The 19,073-nt window shown below is 47.7% G+C and overlaps 1 protein-coding gene across 3 annotated transcripts in view; it reads left to right on the top strand.

The window, feature by feature from the left end:
- The window catches only part of CSMD2 (CUB and Sushi multiple domains 2), a 570,274-nt gene that overhangs the window by 472,373 nt on the left and 78,828 nt on the right, over nucleotides 1-19,073 (top strand). For all 3 annotated transcript variants that reach the window (XM_075996375.1, XM_075996373.1, XM_075996374.1), the window contains 7 exons: nucleotides 410-528; nucleotides 1,043-1,112; nucleotides 3,062-3,178; nucleotides 6,103-6,312; nucleotides 10,245-10,433; nucleotides 13,528-13,705; nucleotides 15,017-15,162. In XM_075996375.1, coding sequence (XP_075852490.1) covers nucleotides 410-528; nucleotides 1,043-1,112; nucleotides 3,062-3,178; nucleotides 6,103-6,312; nucleotides 10,245-10,433; nucleotides 13,528-13,705; nucleotides 15,017-15,162 — 1,029 coding nt within the window. The remainder of the gene's footprint in view (nucleotides 1-409; nucleotides 529-1,042; nucleotides 1,113-3,061; nucleotides 3,179-6,102; nucleotides 6,313-10,244; nucleotides 10,434-13,527; nucleotides 13,706-15,016; nucleotides 15,163-19,073) is intronic.

The following is a 19,073-nucleotide window of genomic DNA, read 5'->3' as shown; positions in this document are numbered from 1 at the left end:
TCACCTTTCTTCTGCCTCTCCCCACGTCTCAGCCCGCAGGAGCTGTCTCCTTAGAAAGACAGAGGGAAGTCAGGAGTAGGAGGTAGAAGCCCTACAGAGAGGTCTGAGAGTTTGCAGGGCTGGGCAGCTCTGTAGCTCAGAGCTTGGTCGAAGGGCAGGGCACCCAGAGTCGCTGGGATGACACCCTCCTGCCCCAAGGAGCTTTGGCCTGTTGAGCCTGTGTGCCTTTTAAACATTCTGTTTTTCTCCATGTGCTGCAAGGTGAAGAGGGCTGGGAAGCACCAGCCCTGAGACTGAGAGAAAGCACAAACTGGAGGCCCTCCTTCTGCTGCCAGCATCCCCGGCCTGCTGTGGCGCTGGTCTGCTGGGCAGGCTCGTTCTCCTTTCTGACCGTCTCTGTCTTGTCTAGCGGTGGGCCTGAGCAGTTGTCCGGAACCTGCCGTGCCCAGTAACGGGGTGAAGACTGGCGAGCGCTACTTGGTGAACGACGTGGTCTCTTTCCAGTGTGAGCCGGGATACGCCCTCCAGGTACCTCCCTTTGACACGCAGGACAGAAAACAGGTGTCCCCTGGGATGTGGTTGGCCAGCCTTGCACCAGCCGAGTACAGTCACCAAAGAACAGGGAGCAGCCGCCAGTTCTCTTGGGGACCATTATTCCCTCCTGGAGCTGTTCATGCAAAAGACAAACTCTGCTGACTTTAATAATTTGGCATCAGCCAGATACCAACGTGTTCCTGCAAAGTTGGGTTTGAGTCGGCTTGGGAAAATTTAATTTCCCTTTGAAGGCCATCAGAGAATTTAGTAATTAAAGGAACCTCACAAGGAAACCTCTAGTAATGAGAATTCTTTAGTGATGGTTGTTAATAATTGTCCTTCCCCCAAATCTCTCTCCTTTTGCCTTACTGCCATCCCACGGTGGATCTGTGTGTCTTTGCGTATCTTGTTCCTTAACGTGAGGCCCCTGAACAAGCCCCCTGTTGTGGGTTGCACATGCAGTCCTGCCGCGAGGCAGCTAGCCCACCCCTCTTCCTGATTCCTCCAGGGCCACGCCCACATCTCCTGCATGCCCGGGACCGTGCGGCGCTGGAACTACCCTCCTCCGCTCTGTATTGGTAAGAGAGCCCAGACCTCACCGTTCATGCAAATCCATTTCCTCCCAGGGATTTGAGTTCAGGGGCATATCATCAAGTTCAAGTTCAAACCGGAAGAATGTTTCTTATTCCAGGTTTGTCCCAAGTCGATAGTTGTAGACTGATGTTTTTATGACCTCCAACTCTCATTTAAGGCTGCCATGACTTTTTGAATCCTCTGCCCAGCAAATGAAAAATTACAGGAGATTTGTTCATTTGAAAACATGGTGATGATCATTCTGATTCCCCATGAGCTTATCTCCAGACCCCAAATGAAACTTCTGGGCACTTTGGGCTTACCCCTATGACTTTTTGTGGGACGGACAGATAAATCCACTACTAAAGAAATGCCAAGAGTTAAATGTGAAACAAGGACATAGGTCAGTTTTGTTTCTTACCCTATGCTAAAGCAATGATGGATGAGGAGATCAACAGATAGAAGAAAGGACAGGGTCTCCCTCCTTGGGGGCTTCTGGTCAGGGTAGACAAAGGGGAAATGCATGTTTATTGAGCATCTACTATATGCTAGGCAGGGGTTCCATGTTTCCTGAGATACCTTCAGGGGAGGTATGACTTACCCTCCATTTGCAAATAGGAAATCTAAGTCTTTTAGGATTAAAAAGAAAGTGGCAGAGTCAGGAAGAGAAACTTCGGGTTCTCTAGGTGCCCAGGTGACAGTCAAGTGCCCTAAGGCTGACCTTGGGGTAGGGAGTGAGGGGAGGCAAGGGAGTGTCACTTGGGCACAATGGCATTTTCCTTCTGTGATTTCACCAGGATGCAGGATCTGGTCATCTATGCAGCAGGTCAGAAATGTGATGGGCCAGCACAAGGCACTTCCCCCCATCATACGACTGAGACCTTGCCAAGGTCGTCATAGTAACAGCAGCTGCTGTCCACCGAGGCTTTATCACGTCTACCAGCCCTGTCCCACGTGAAGCGTGGCACTTTCGTAACAACTAGATAAGTGCTGCAGCTGGATAAGTGCTGTGCTAGTTCCATTTTACAGTTGGGGGAAACTGAGGTTTGGAGGGGTTTAGAACTTGCCCGAGGCCTCATAGGAAGTGAAGGTGGGATTGTGACCCAGGCGGTCAAGGCCAGCGCCTGCTCTGCACTGTTTTCTGGTCCATCTGCCGAGCCGCTTTCTCCCCGGAAAGCGCTTGCCTGGACTTGTGCTTCCCACCTCTCCGCTCCTGTCTCTGGGCCTCCGTGGCTGGCCAGCCCCTTTCCGCTCACACAACCTCTTCCTAATAAGACATGAAAGCACAGAATTGATGCCGACTGACCAGGCTGCAGTGGTGCCCCAGTCCTGCATCCTCAAATGACCCTGAAATCACTTCTACTGGCGTGTCAGATGTCCCCAAGCCCTCAGGTCACTCCTGCGGTTGGTTTCCATGGAATGCTCATCACAGTCACTTTTCCGAGGGGTTCTGGTGGTGAGCCTCACCCGCTGACCACCTTGCCACCCTGCCCCATGTACTACGTGTTTGTAAAGAGCCCGGCACGGTGTGTGGCCCAGGGTAGGCAGAGGAGGAGCCCTTTCCTTTGTCCGTTTTCTGCCATCTTGGAAGAGCGTGTTAGGCAGTGAGGAGAGGGAGCCCTGGGGGATGGTCAGCCTTGGCGCAGGCCACTTTCACCTTCCTGTGTCCTCACTAAGGGCACTGACCTGTGAAGGGTATGCTCAAGCCCAGGAGTCCATAACTTGGGTTTATAGACTCCTAGGCAGTCCTAGGGTGTACTTCCCTTCTGGAACCTACATATTCAATTTTGCCCGTGTGTGCAGTTTTCTTTAGGGGGATTCCTGTGGATTCTCAAATGATTTCTGAGTCATGAAAGGTTAAAATCTGCTGCTCTAAGGGAGCTTCCAAATGCTGGCAGGGCCCTATACCCTGTCTTGAGGTTGTCCTAACCCCTGTCTTGTGTCATTGTCACAGCACAGTGTGGGGGAACAGTGGACGAGATGGAGGGGGTGATCCTGAGCCCAGGCTTCCCAGGCAACTACCCCAGTAACATGGACTGCGCCTGGACGATAGCACTGCCCGTGGGCTTTGGTAAGTGTCCGCAAACCCTAGACGGGACAGGGGCCTCACACCCAGGCCCCTGAGTGTAAAACAACTATCTGCCAAAATCCCTCTGCATAACCTTGGCCCACTCAGTTTAGCACTCTGCCTCTCTGTTTTCTGGTCTGTCGACCTCTTGTACGGGCATGAAGATCAATTAGGAATGGCAGAAATGAAAGTATGGGAGGGATGGAATCTTAGGGGGTTCCATTATTATGGTTTGAGTAATGAACTAAAATCCAGGAATGTGGAATGAGTAATTACTCAGGGATGATTAGAAAAGAAAAAAAAATGTGTTTTACAAGGGACTGGACCTCAAGTTGTGTTTTAAACTCCAATATCCAATTTATCATCCTAATTAAATTGAGCCAAAGCCAATAGGAAATTGAGTTTGCATTCTTCATACATACATTCTAGCTGGCCCAGAGATGGGAAAGAGTTTTTTTTTCCTTTTGGTGGAGTGTGCCAGGCATGGAGGTTGTCAGGGGGTGGAGGACAGATGTGGATACAAAGTTAAATTGCTGGTGATCCAGGTGTTGTGCACTGGGAATATAATTTAACCCAAAATATGTACGTTGAAGTGATAAAGGCTTTGTGCTGATGTGGGATGGATGGGCTGTACACATACCTCTTGCACAAGTCGTTGCTCTGCTCCTAGGAAAGAAATGTCCTGAGGGGATTATTCCTGCACAGGCCTGGGAGGGCCCAGTCTGTGAGCCTCAGAAACCAAGTTCACCCATTTCATCCCTTATTATTCAGCCTGGAGTGTGTCTTCTGATTAGAGAGGAGGCTTTCAGGAGAAAGCAGTCTAACTGGCCTTCTAAATCTGATTGGAGAGGAGGAGAGAGGTTGGGAACATTCTGAAGGATGGAGTCTTCTATTCTGTACCATCTTCTTAAGGAAAGTGGGTACAAAGTAATGACAACTTTGGCAGCCTTGGGAGACTGTAGATTTTGAGATACTGAGGAAAGAGGATCTGGGAGACCCTATGTCTCTGCATCAAGTCTTGGGGCAGAAGGACCTGAGATGATAGAAGGTGGGGAGAGGGAAACATCCAAAGGCAAACAGAAGTTTAAATAAGATGACTGTTTGCTGTGAGTCCTTATGTTCGGCCCCTGAGATCTCAATCTGTAAGTTGCAGGTGCTTATTCAGGCTTTGGGGAATAAGTCTACTGCAGGGTCCAGTCACAGAGGCCAAGGTCCCATGCTTTCAAATTAATGTTGGATTCCAACCCAGTCCCTAATATGGCACCTGGTTTCAGTGTGTAAAGAGTCACTGCATCTACATGCTTCTGCCACTAGATGTCGGTCACAGTCCAGCTCTTGCTGCACAACTCCATTCAGAAATACTGCAATCCTTAAAGAGCCCCTTGGAAGGGCATGCCGTCCACAGTGTTCTTGTGCAAGGGTACGATGCACGGGTGGGGAATGCAGAGCGAGGGCTCCACAGATTATATGTACGAAGATGCTTGCTCATTGCAAAATTATCTGGAATTTGGAAACAATCTGCATGTTCATTAGTAGGGAAGTAAGTCGTGTGTGGTCAGATAATTCATAAAATGGAATTAATTAACATGTGGTTAAAATGAATGCACTATATTTTTGTATATTAACATGAATAAACCTCGAAAAACACAATAGCATGTAAAAAATAATGTATGTACAGTATAATACCATTTATATAAATGTTTAAAACACATAAACCCAGATATATTTAGGAATCCACAACCATGAACTGGATGGATATTTTCCAAATTCGTGTTAGTGGCTGCTTCTGTGGAAGGAAGGAGAGGATTGGAACACAGCAGGAGACAAAGGGGCTTCACCACTAAATGTCAAGTCTTTATTTTATTCTTTAAATAACCAGATGCAAAATAAAAAAGCACATATGTGCTCATTCTGAGCTAATTAGAAAGTACAGATGAGCATATTTTTACAACGAAGACCCGTCTGTAATCCCATCATGCAGAGATAATCACTGACGGCTTAGTCCTCTGCCATTAGAGTGTAATTCTCATGAAGACAAGGGCTTCCTTGATCCTGTTCATCCCGTGTGACGTCTAGCACAGCCCTGCTGCATGGCAGATGTTCAGTAAATATTGTTAGCAAATGAGTGAATATTCTTCCATGTTTTTAATACAAAAATTATAATTGTATACCGCATACCATTTTGCTCTCTGATTTTCACAATTAACAATACATTTTGGGCATTTCCCTATGCTTAGTAAATATATTTATTCAATAACATCATCCATAGTAATCTAATTTTGGAGAATCTTATCAGTAAACATATATTCATGTTCACACCTCCATTCTCCAAAGAGTATATTAATATATACATTAATAGCTTAATTAGAATCATTTAACCTGTCAGGTTGCTAGGAGATCTTTATTCATCCACTAAGAGCCCAAAGTGTAAACTTCATGTGGCTTCTTATTGGAACAGGAGGGACAGTGTATGCTTCTAAGCCTGAAATTTCTGAATTATCTTAAGGTTTTCAGAAAATAGCTTTATTGAAGGTCATGTCTTTGAATTAAGCAGAGAGGGCGTTATTTTAAAGTAAAAAGTTGATTTTAGCAAAACTCTCTTTATACTGATACTAGACATATGAATCGCAAACTAAAACGTGTGTTGACCCTGAACTTTGTTTTTATTAAAATAAAATGGGCTCCAATGGAGCTCTGAAATGACTGATGCCTTTACTTTTGAATTAGTAATATACTCTTAAGATCAATCCTGTCTGAAGGCAAGAGACTTGGCTAGACCAGCAACTCCCAAAGTGTGTTCTGGGAGCTGTGATTGGGTGGGAAGCCAGCAGTAGGGACTCGCGGGCTCTGGCGAGAGATGCTTTCTGCCCCCTTGAAGCGGGACTGTGTTGCTTTGGGCACTGTCTGCCTCTCTGTCTTGCTCCCAGGAGCTCACATCCAGTTCCTGAACTTCTCCACCGAGCCCAACCATGACTTCATAGAAATCCGGAACGGGCCCTACGAGACCAGCCGCATGATGGGGAGATTCAGTGGGAGCGAGCTCCCTGGCTCCCTGCTGTCCACGTCCCACGAGACCACCGTGTATTTCCACAGCGACCACTCCCAGAACCGGCCAGGATTCAAGCTGGAGTACCAGGGTAAGGACAAGGGGGGCCGCGTTAGTGCCCCTGCCCATCCCAACCCCGTACCCCCAACTGCCCACCTCCCCACCCTTCCCTGTGGGGAAGATGGAGTGCCAGAAGGGGCGGGGTGGGTGGCAGGCCCGTCCAGGGACACTTCCTTTCCATGGTGGATGTCTCTTGTCCCCAAGGCTGTCTCACCCGTGTGACAGCTTGTTCTCCCACAGCCTCTTGCAGGGTGGCAGGCCCAACAGCACCCTGCGAGGTTCCGCCTCTGTCCAGACCCGACAGCCGACAGCTTTCCCTGGGCAAGTGGCCGTCTGTCCCTTCTAAGGCATGCCCCAGCGTCCAGCCAGCCCCTTCCCGGCGGGCTTGATAGACCGAATTACTCCCTCTGGGTCCTGCCCTGTGTGTCAGGCCCGATCACTCTCAGCAAAGCTCTTCCTATGACAGGACGGAGATTCCAGCTACAGCCCTAACAGCCTTGCGCTGTGAGACAGGGTTTTTCGGTGTGGGGCCCAGCCAGACTCGCTGTGGCTGTACCTTCCAAGGTGGAATCCTGTGACAGGGCCCACTCCGCCTAGCACTTTCTCTGGAAAGGGCCCCATCCACTCCAACTCAGGCTTCCCCTGTGCGGTGGGCCTAACATCACCTGTGGGTTTGGAGATTGTGCCCAACCAGTGCAGCTGTACATGATGAGCCATCTTTCTCCCTCAGATGCTTCCTGTTGTGACTTACGGAACCCCTGGTTCTAAATCCTTCCCCAGATTCTTCTATTTTTTAAATATATTTTTAGATTTTTTAACCAATATTAATATATGATTGTAAAAAAAAATTAAAACATATTGGACGTGGTGGCTCATGCCTGTAATTCCAGCACTTTGGAAGGCTGAGGCAGGATTATTTGAGACCAGGAGTTCAAGACCAGCCTGGGCAACATAGTGAGACCCTGTCTTTACAAAAACAATTTTTAAAAAAATTCGCCAGGTACAGTGGTGCACCTGTAGTCCCAGCTACTTGGGAGGCTGAGATAGGAGGATCCCTTGAGCTCCAACACATTGAGATCTAAAAAAAAATATATATATATATATATATATATATTACAAGTAAAGCCAAAGCTTTCTTTGTCTACAGCCTCTAAACCCATAATAATTCCCCAGAAATAACTACTGTTGTTTTCATGTGACCTTTCCAGACCTTTTCCTGTTCCTTGGCATACATATATTATATGTACCTGTAAAAACTCTGTAATGTCTTACAGAATTTTTTGGCCACATTTTCTATATAAATAGTACCACACTATGTGCAATTTTCTGAAACTTGGTTTTCTCATGCCAAGAGTAATAGGGCATGGAACTCCTCCGTCGTCAGAGGGGAATACTGAGCAAGGATTAGGTTTGTCATTTAAGGAAAGCCTTAAATGGGGTGGGTGCAGTTGGACCAGTTCTCCAGAGGGCTCTTCCTCACAGTGCTCCCAGGCCTATCTCAGGGAACATGTCAGTGGGTGTGGCTGGGCTTGTCACCTCAGGGGGAGCCTCAGGAGGAACTGGCCTCGCACCCAGACAGCGGTAATGAAGCTGCCACCCCCAGGGAAGCCTCGTGGGGCTTGTCACTGAGGCCAGCCTTACCCAGGAGCGTCTGTGCCCATCACACGGGAGGTGCGTGCTTATCAGTCGGGTCCTGACGCTTCAGACAGATGCCGTGGTCTGCCACAGGACTTGGACCCGTGTGGTCAGTCCCCTGTCAGGGACAGATTCACCACCTCACACCAAGACTCCCCCTGTGTCTTAGTTTGCTAGGGCTGCCCTAATAAAGTGCCATAATCAGAGTGGCTTAAACAACAAAAATGTGCTGTCTGACGGCTCTGGGGCTGGAAGTCCAAGACCAAGGTGTTGGCGGGGTGGTTTCTCCTGAGGGTTGTGAGGAGAATCTGTTCAGGCCTCTCCCCTGGCGTCTGGCGGTTTGCTGGCAACTTTGGAGGTCCTTGGCTTGTGACAGTGTCACTCTCACCTCTGGCTTCGTCTTCACAGAGCATTCTCCCTGCGTGTCAGTCTGTCTCCAAATTTCCACTTTTTATAAAGACACCAGTCCTATTGGATGAGGGCTCACCCTAATGACCCTATTTTAATTTTGGTAAGATAGGTAAAGATCCTATTTCCCAATAAGGTCACATTCTGAGGTACTAGGGGTTAAGACTTCAACACATGAACTTAGAGGGGGCATGATTCAACCCATGACACCCTCTGACAGGCCCGAGTGCACGCTCCCTGAGGATGCTCCTCTCTGATAAGCGTAAGGGTTGACAGTGCCGTCACTGTGACAAGGCGGCTGCCCTGCGCCCACCCACACACCTAGTCAGGCTCAGCCCACTGCGTCCCTTTGATGAGACCGGCCACTCTCGCTGTGACAAGCCACTCATCCTGGCTGCTCTCCCTGAGGATCCCTTCTTCGGGGAAGTATTAATACTGATTCCTCCTCTCAGGGTCTATTTCTGCCCTCCAGACCCGACCTCTCCCTTCTTCCAGGGGACAGACTCTGAGATCCTTCTCAGTATCGAGGCTCTCTCACTGGAGTTTCTGTCCCCTTTGAAAAGCCAAGATCCTTCCACTCGAGATGCTTCCTGTGAGAGAGGCCCCGCCGCTGTCAGCAAGGCTGCCCCGGCTGCCCACACGCAGCTACCCCCTTAGGCTCCTCACCACCTTTGGTTCCACATAGTCCCCAGAGGCTTCCTTAAAGGCCCGACTCATCCCACTTGGTGGCCTCCCTGAGCGAGTCTCCCTGCTCCCCCTAAGACTTTCGTTGCCAGATCGCCCAGACCCCCTCTGCCACCAGGGCCCCCCATGCCTCTCCTGCCACTAACCAGCCCCCACTCCCACGTGGCGGCTCAGGACTTTGACACACTCAGTCACCACAACGATTTCCCAGGGAAACCTGCCCTGTTCCCCCCACTGGGACTCCCTATATGATACTAAACAGAAACACATAACGCAGCCACCATCTTTGAGTGCTTACGACATGTTAGCTTCAAGATCATTGTTATTTATATTGTTATTATCTATGATAAATGCATCCACTTCCATGGAGCATTCATTCCATCTCAACTGCTTCCACTAAGAACTGCCACCGTCAGAACACTCTGTCTCTTCCCACTGCCGATTTCCAGTGCATAGCGGGCCCCATGACTGCCACGAAGGCTGTCCTGTGTCCTGTGGACCCAATTAACGGAAGGCTTTGCTCGGGGAGTCCCTCAGCGGCCTCCCCATGGACGGGCCTCAGCTGCTTCTGCTGAGACATCTGCTCCTGCCGAGTCAGCCCCGCCCATTCTCGCAGAAGCGGCTTCTCTGCTCTCTGCAGGGACTTGCTTTGCGACAGTCACGCATTCCTTTAGCCCGGCTATTCTCTCTGAAAAGCTTCACTCCTTGCCACAGATTTGGCATCTTCCTGCCAGAAGTCTTCCTTCCCAATAGGTTGGAAAGACCCTACTCAAATCCAACCTCCACTGTTTCCTTTGTCCGTGACCTTGATCCTCACCATGAAGGTTCCGTGAGATGAGCAACATGAAAGGGACCCAGCCTGCGCCTGGCCCCACACGCGGCTCAGTGAATAGAGGTTCAGTTCAGCAATTTTTCCTTGAGCCTCCTTCCCAAGAGAGTACTGCTAATAATAACGTAATATTTATTGAGCACTCACCATGTGCCAGCGATGTGTAAAGAGCTATGCACATATCACCCTATTTAGTCCTTACCTTAACCATTTTATAAATAAGAAAACTGAGGCATTGAGAAGTTAAATAACTTACCCAAAGCCAAGGACTAGTAAATGACCAAGGTCCATCTGAGTCTAGGTCTTGGTGCCTTACCATTCTGATAACTCTCTGCTGCTCCTGTATTCTGATTGGGAAGAAAATACCCACAGAGAATAAGGTAACCTTTTCTCCTGATCTTTTCAAGCCTACGAACTTCAAGAGTGCCCAGACCCAGAGCCCTTCGCCAATGGCATTGTGAGGGGAGCTGGCTACAACGTTGGACAGTCAGTGACCTTCGAGTGCCTCCCAGGATATCAACTGATCGGCCACCCTGTCCTCACCTGTCAACATGGCACCAACCGGAACTGGGACCACCCCCTGCCCAGGTGTGAAGGTATGTCCCTCCCTCGTCCCTGTTCATCCTTCCTGGGCTAGTCCTGGAGACTGATCCGAAGCAGCCCCACATTCCACCTGCCTGCTCCGTAGGGCCACCAGTGCTGGAGGTCCAGGCACACCTGGGTCCCTCCTGTTCTCCTATGGGACAGGGTCCTGGTGGCAGAGTTCAGGGAGATGTGGGCCCCACCGAAGGGAAGACACATGCAGCCCTGGGGGAGATCCAGCCTGATGGTCTAGGTGCCCCCAGTGGAAGGACGGGCTCCACACGAGGGTGCAGGAGCCCAGCAGTGTGCTGAGGGGCAGAGAGGGAGAGGGAGTCATGGCACCGTCCTGAAGGCAGGAAAGAAGGAAGCCTCTTTCTAAGAACACAATTGCCCCCTTTTACCTCAAGGAGCTGGAGGTGGCCCTTCCTTGGGTCTTCCTTAGCCAAAAGGAGGATGGAAGATGACAGAGAGATTATGCTGCCCCCACCCTTGTCCACACACTTCGGTTCCATTTTCCTTCTGTCTTCATCCTGACAGTCCAGCATTTTCCTGAAGGAGAGGCAGGAGCTGGTCTTGAAAGGGGAAGGTTTGGCAAGACAGTCACCCAGGGGACAGCGCCTCACTCTGGGGACAGATCCCGCCAGGCTCCATCCCTAACCGCCCTGCCTTTCTGAGCTTCAGTTTCTTCTGCAGCAAAATGGGACATCTCATCTCTGATTCTCAAGAGCCAGGGCCCCCACAGAGGACTCGCTCGCAGACACGAACCCTCGGGGTTAACTCTCCATAGAAAAAGAGGTCTTGTTTGCAAAACTGAGCTGTTCTGATGTTGGAATACAAGACTATAATTTCTAAAACTATTGTAGCCTCGGTTCATTTTATCAGATTTTCAGAGCATCCGGTGCATAACCAGTTGATCATTCTGGAATTTTTGGCTGATCACGTGCTATGTGACAAGCTTCATCCCCCTTGTTCCCTTCGTACTCCTTGCTTATCTTTTTGCAGCCTCACAGGAGAGAGAAAGGGCAATACGTCCTCAGTCTGCCGTCTTGAGCCAGAAACTCTTCTCCCTCCTGAGAAAGGTTCTTCCCTTGGCATCTTTGACACCATATTCTCTGACTTTGCCAGCCTCCTTTCTGCCTGTGCTGCCACCTTTCTTCATCATCTCTTCCTCTGGCTGCCCCTGAAGTGTTGTTATTCTTTGGAATTTTTCCTAGACTCCCTTCTCTTCTTTCGCTCATCCACTTCCATGTCCCCAAATGCCACCTTAATCTGCAACCTCTATCTCTTCACTGAGATCCACACCTGTATAGCCAATGGCTCACTAAATGTCTTCCTATCCAGAGGCGTCTAGATCCCAACATATTCACATTGAACTCGTTGTCTTTCTGCCATTAAACTGAAATCCCTATCTAGCAGTGGGCGCCTACAGTCACCGGTTACTCAGCCCTTCATTCAGACACCCTCTGTTTTTCCCTACCTCCCATATTCACCAAGTCCCGCTTCCTACATCCTAATTATCTAACAAAGGATCCAGGCTTAGCTGAGTGCCCCTGCGGTCTAACCTCACTCCTCACTGCCCAGCTTTCCTCCATCTTAACGCTCCACAGTGAGCAGGAGCCCTGGGAACACCCATAGGCCCCAACACCCCCTGCTCAGAAGCCAGCAAGGCATCCCCGTCTCCCTCAGGGTAAATTCCAAACTCTGAATGTAGCACAGTGTGTCGCTCTGAGCCTGGTCCCTGTTTACCTCCCAGGGTCTCCATTCTCACACACCAGCGCTGAAGCGCTTTCCGTCTTCCCGCGTGCTGTGCTTCCTTGCCTCTGGTTCTTAGCACATGCTGTTCCTTCCCCTTGCGGCATTCCCCTCTCCCACCTTGCTTACTTAGCCTAGCCGTCTGTTAGTTCTGAGTACAAATGTGAACTCTACCAGGAATCCTTCCCTGCTCTCACAAGACCCAATGAGGGGCTCCCCCAAATGTCCATGTGGCCTTTCATGATAACAGCATGCTGCAGCCTGCCCTACAGATGCTGGAGTCTGGCTGTGTCCCCCCAGCGTGAGTGCCATGGGACAGAACTAGAATATCCATCTCCTCCTGGCCCCGCAGGCCATGTTGAGGGATGATGAGTCCCTGTGTACTACTTTCTGGATTAATTTACATTCGCAGGACCCCTGTCCTCTGCCGGGAGGCAGCTGGGATTCTCTCTCTTCAGTCTCGTCTGCCCCTGTCCAGACGTCTGCTTGGTGCCCCCATATCAGCCAAACACACTCGCTATTCAGGACCAGGGTGTTCAGGGTGATTTTTGTCCAGCATCCCTGTTTATTCTGTTCCCTGGTGACTGAGTCCAAATACCATGGAGACCTCAAGGCTCTCCATCCACCTGCCTAAATCCTAAATCAGAGTGGATCTTAAATCGGGTATTGCCCTTGGGGAAGCCAAGGATAAGGAGGGAGGACGCCACCTGGGTGGCGAATTCTTCCTCTAGGAGCAGGGCCCTGGGCTGAACGCTCCACACTCCTCATTTCCCCACACCACCACCTTCCGATGAGGGAGGGCTTCCTAGTTCCCTTCTACAGGTGAGGAACTGGGACTCAGAGAGACCCAACTACTTGTCTAGGGGCATCTGGTCAATAAATGATTTCACTATGATTTAAACCCAACCCCAGCTTCACCATAAGAACCCTCAACTCTAGGTCAAGACCAAAAGTACCACTGTAGAAAGAGCACATCAGAGAGAAAGAAAGATATTTTCCCAGTTTCTTAGCTCTTCCTGGCAAAAACACTGCAGCCCTAACCCTAACTTCTGCCCTCTCCCATTCCTGGGGAGAGAGAGGGGTAGCTTCAGTGTGACCTTCCTTCTTGGCAGGTCTCTGCCATGAGAAAGAGACAGAGGGTGGCTGCAGGTGGACCAGGCCCACCAGTGTGCATTGGGACAGGTGGGCAGAGCCAGGCACGGCCACCCCCAGCCCAGGCTCCTCTCCCCCATCCCGCCTAACCTCCTCGACAGGATGGCTGGTGCTGGGGGCTGGGAGTTGGTTAGGAAGTCCCTGAATCCTCAAGTGGGGTGGGCCCCTGCACTCATCTGTGTGTCTGTGTTCCCTCCCTGGCAGTTCCCTGTGGTGGGAACGTCACCTCTTCCAATGGCACCGTGTACTCCCCGGGGTTCCCCAGCCCGTACTCCAGCTCCCAGGACTGTGTGTGGCTGATCACCGTGCCCATCGGCCATGGCATCCGCCTCAACCTCAGCCTGCTGCAGACAGAGCCCTCCGGAGACTTCATCACCGTCTGGTAGGGCTGGGTGCCGGGGGCTCTGAACTGGGTGACCCATCGGAAAACTAAGAGCTGAGTGGATTTAAATGGCTGTTAGCTTTCTGGGTTTCAAATAAGCATGGTGGAATGAGGCTCAGCTTCAATTATCCATTATCATTCCTTAAAGGGAGAGGAGCACGAGGGCAGTGGCTCCCAGCCTGCTGTTCTGCCCGGGCCAGGGAAGGTACCAGTGGGTGTGTGAATGGGAGTGGGTGTGGACATACAGACTTCTCAGCATTTCCTGAGTTCAAACCAGCATTCTACTTGTACCTGAGATAAGCTACCCAGACTAACAGAAGAGGTTTGGGGTGGAATTTGCTGGTCATCTCATGCTGAGCCAGAGCTATCCCAGAACTTTCTGCAATGATGAGAATGTCCTATGGCTGCACTGTCCAATATGGTGGCCACTAGCTGCATGTGACTAGGAAGCACTTGGATGTGTCTAGATTGACTGAGGAGCTGATTTTTAAATTTTATTTAATCATAATTAATTTAGACATAAATAGCCACATGTGGCTAGTAGTTACTGAATTGGACAGCTCGGCTCTCAGTTATATAGTTATATGGTAGAACTTGAGTTAATATGACAAGTTAGAAAATGGGAATACAAATTATTATTTGATAAGTATGGTTTCCTGGACAGTTTTTTTCAATCCACTGGATCTTTAGACAAAGATATAATTTTACAATTCCTTTGTTTGGAGGTTACTGCCATTCTGGGAATCATCAGAGGATAGTGGGATTGTCTCCCAAAGTTCCCAGGGCCAGATATCTGTAACCAGACTTCTCTGGGTTGATTTTAGCTTGATTTCCAAGTAATAGCTAAAAACAGATGAGAGAGACTAGAAAAGGTTCCAGGAAAGAAATCCTTTGCCTAAAAAGGCAGTGTGGGGATAGCTCTTAGCCTGGGGGACAAGGAAGTGGGGCCAGCGTGGATAGCAGCAGGAGATTCCTAGAGCAGTTCCACAGCCCCGTCGTGGTGCTGAGAGGACCTGTGGTGAGACACGCAGCCTCACTCCACAGTGCATGCATTGCCCTAGAGCCCACTGGCTGGCGAAGCATCCAGTGAATGAAGAATCAGCGTGAGCTTCACTGATTCTATCAAGTGCGTTGGGATACTGAGTCAGGGGAGGTTGGAGAGAGGTGTTTAGGCCACTGGGGAAAAAGTCTTGGGTGCAAGAAGAGTCACAGTCCCCACTCCAGGTCTCTCTTAAGGTCACTGAGGGCACCAGATGGAACAGGCAGCCATGGTGACTGGTGACATGCCAGGACCTTCTTCCCTACATGCAGGGATGGGCCACAGCAGACGGCTCCACGGCTCGGAGTCTTCACTCGGAGCTTGGCCAAGAGGACGTTGCACAGCTCATCCAACCAGGTCCTGCTCAAGTTCCACCGCGATGCGGCCACAGGGGGCATCTTCGCCACAGCCTTCTCCGGTCAGTATGGAAGCCTGGCGGGGTGGGAGGGGCCAGGCCCTCCAGTCAAGCCTGGGCTTGGCTCCTGGCTCCACCATTCGCCAGTCGCGTGACTTTGAGTGACTTGTACAGCCTCCCTGGGCCTAGGTGTCCCCAGAGTGATGATAATTAAATGTATTAGCCTGTGTGAGCGCTCCTCACACAGAGCTCCGTAAATGTAAGTTCTCCTCCTCTTCCACATGACCAGGGTGGAGAGGCATATGAGGCTGATCCTCGGTGCCAGGTCCACTCAGTCTCATGACTCACTGGCTGGGTTGTCTGTTTACCTGAGCCCCAGCTTGTCCCTTAGCACCTTCTAGAGGGTTTTCCCTCTCCAAAGGAATCTACACCCTTGACTGACCTCACACAAGTACTGTGTTTTCATGCACGAATGAAGGCATAGTGATTCCAAGTAGGAAGAGCATGATCAATTTAGGGTGGGTTTGTCTTTATTGGCAGTCTTTTTTCTTCTAAGAATTCCAAGTTAGGGACCTGGATGATTCCTCATATTTGTTACAGGGCAATTGCATAGGAAAAAAATATGTAGAAAGTTCTCTTGTGGGCTTATGGTATTAGGAGGTAGGGTCTTTGGGAAGTAAGTAGGTCATGACAATGGAGCCCTCGTGAATGGGATTAGTGCCCTTGTGAAAGAGGCCCAAGGGAGCTCATTTGACACTTCCACCATGTGAGGACACAGCCAAAAGACAGCCATCCGTGAACCAGTAAGGAGGCCCTCACCAGACATCCAATTTGTCAATGCCTTGATCTTGGACTTGACAGCCTCCAGAACTGTGAAAAATAAATTTCTGTTGTGTATAAACTACCCAATCTAGGGTAATTTGTTATAGCAACCCAAACAGACTAAGACAGCCCTTAAATACCAGCTCAGATCAAGGCCTTACTGGTTGTTTTGTGTGAGAGAATCTGCTTATTTGTAGGTAATACATGCCAAAGTATTCTGGGGTCATGGGGCATCATGTTGGCAACTTGCTTTCAGATGGAGCATGGAAAAGTTTTTGTGCTATACTTCCAACTTTTCCTATACCTTTGTGATTGTTTCAAATTAAAACTTTATTTATAAGAGAAGCTAGATAATAAAAGAATAATAAGTCTGAAAAGAAATGCACGGGCATAGAAATTGGCAAAGAGCAGAGCCAGCACTGTCGGGAAACGATGCAGAGGACAAACCTGAAAATCTCAACCCAGAGAAGGGCAGAGAGAGGATGGAACACGAGGAGACGCAGGGACAAGAGCTAACATACAGGTAAAAACGTTTAGAAAGAAAGGAACCAAATGGATGGAAGAGTAATGAATAAACAAAACTTTTCTGAGATGAAAGAAAACTTGTGTATATATTAATAGAATAAAAGAGCTTGCTGTTTACCAGGAGAAACAGTAAACAGCCTGGCAATTATTTCGATTTATAAAAGGAAATCTACTAGAATCCAGACTGAAAAAGTTGACTTCAAAGGAATGCAAATCAGACAATTCTCAGAGTGATTTTTGGCATTAGATTACAGAAAATAAAGAAGACATTTCTATAGATGTTTTAGAGGGTGAAAAAGTTGGGGGCTTCACATCTGCAGGATTCAAGAGCTTAAAATTAGTGCCACCCTAGTCTCAATATGAACTTTTACTCCAGGATGTAACCACCCAGAGAGGGACGAGCCAATAACTAAACATAGAGAAGATGGATAAAAGAAAAGATAAAAATGGGAAGCACTGATACTAGCTAAGCACAGACTTTAGTAATAACTGAAAACATAAATTCAAAGGAAAATATAAATACAACAATTCTTAGAGTACTAAAAATAATAATTTTATAATTTTATGTTAATAAATGCCCGAGTAGATGGAAGAGGAATAGGAGAACGTCCTGATCTTTCATGAAGGTGAAATCAATATGTTTTATGTTATTCAATTGTTGAATTTGATAATTAGAGAAATAGAGGTTTTGAATATACATTTTGGAAAAAAAAGATGAATATACATTTTGCTCACTAATACATTTAAAATAAAGCATAACACTTCTAAATCACTAAAAGAAAAAGCAAGCAAAACATAATTCAAACATAAAAGCTAGAAAACAAAGAAAACCATTTAGAAGCAAAGATATAAGAAGCACGAGATAAAGCAGTAATATAAAATCATTCCACTATAATGAAAAATGCAAATTTATTAAAGTCCAATTCCCTATTAAAAAAGCAAAGACTCTTAGATTAGGCTAAATAATATTCAACTATATTTTTTATGCCAGGAATATGAGACAAAGTGACACAGTTTAAACATAAAAGAATGGCCAGCGGTGTATTAGGCAAATAAAGACAATAGTAACAATCAACAAAAAATATAGAATTCAAAGCAAAAAGCATTATGGAAAGGGTGAATTATTTTATACTGGAGAATTGCTATAACCTGTAATGATAATTTTAAATTTTTTTTTATTTTTAACTATGATAAAATACAGCTAATATAAAATTTACCATCTCAACCATGTTTAAATGTACATTTCAGTGGTATTAAGTACATTTACATTGTTGTACATCCATCACCACCGTCCATACCCAGAACTTTTTTATCTTGCAAAACTTAAACTCTATACCCATTAAACAACTCCACCATTATCCCCTCCCCCAGCAACCACCATGCTACTTTCTGTTTCTATGAATTTGACTACTCTAGGTACCTCATATAATTGAAATTATACATTCATTAGTCTTTTTGTGACCAGCTTATTTTACTTAGCATGATGTTCAAGGTTCATCCATGTTGGATTAACAGCATGTGTCAGAGTTTCCCTCCTTTGTAAGGCTGAATCTTTTGTATGTGTATGCCACATTTTGATCATCCATTCATCCCTCGATAGCACTTGGGTTGCTACCTTTTGGCTATTGTGAATAATCCTAGAAACATGAGTGTATGAATATGGAATGATAATTTTTTTTAATGAAAATCCTATTGGAAAGTTTGCAGGAAGATGCCCCCTTGGTGGTGGGCAGCTTGAGAATACATACCAACAGTCTTAACACAATGTGATTAGCTACATATCAAAACTCACTGTGGTGCCTACACCACTCATGATGATTTCCTGAACCGCCCCATCTGTGGGCACTTGGCAGCTGTGTTTATACTTCATGACACCCCTCCGCACACACTCCTGCCCCCCAGCCACAGTAGCTTGGCTGTGGACATCTGACCTGACTCCAGCAGGGATAATCAGATGTCCTCTCTTGGGAACTTGAAATTGGACCTAAGAGATTCTGCTTGTACCTGGCCCCATCTCCTGAAGACAGAAAACATAAACCCAGGTGCAGTGGATTGCCTCCCTCTATGCTCCATGTGGACCAAGAAGTAAAACAATCCAGTGTGCAGAAAGAGAATGATTGAGACATGGGGGAAATTTTGCCTTAGTTTCTGGTGGCTCTTCAGTTCCTGTCCTCTGCTTTTATGAAGTCTGGCTCCAAATCCACCCTTATGTTCTCTTTTATTCTAGCCTGAGTTGATAGATGTTATTTGCATCCAAAGGTTACTATTTAATACAACAATCTAGGACCCAGAAATCCTACTTGTGGGAATTGTGCAAAGACATGTACATAAGAATATGCCTTGACATGTTATTTATATAACAGGGAAATTAGAAATAATCTAAATGTAAGATAATAGGAGATTGGGTATATAAATGTTATATATATGCCCAGAGTGAGAGAGCTAGGGGAAGATATAGTCATGAAAAATCATTCATGTAGAATACAATTCATTGATATAGAGAAATGTTTATTTTATATTGTTTAGTCAAAAAAAAAAGATAATTTTTTTAAACCCCAGGTAATAGTATAACCAGAAAATGCAGTGCTTATTGTCTCCCACCCTCCTTGTGAGGTTCTTGAGAAGGA

This window comes from Microcebus murinus, chromosome 2 (assembly GCF_040939455.1).
Source record: "Microcebus murinus isolate Inina chromosome 2, M.murinus_Inina_mat1.0, whole genome shotgun sequence".
Classification (NCBI taxonomy): domain Eukaryota; kingdom Metazoa; phylum Chordata; class Mammalia; order Primates; family Cheirogaleidae; genus Microcebus; species Microcebus murinus.
Note: the sequence above shows the minus strand (reverse complement) of the source record. Positions and strands in the feature narration are given on the sequence as shown.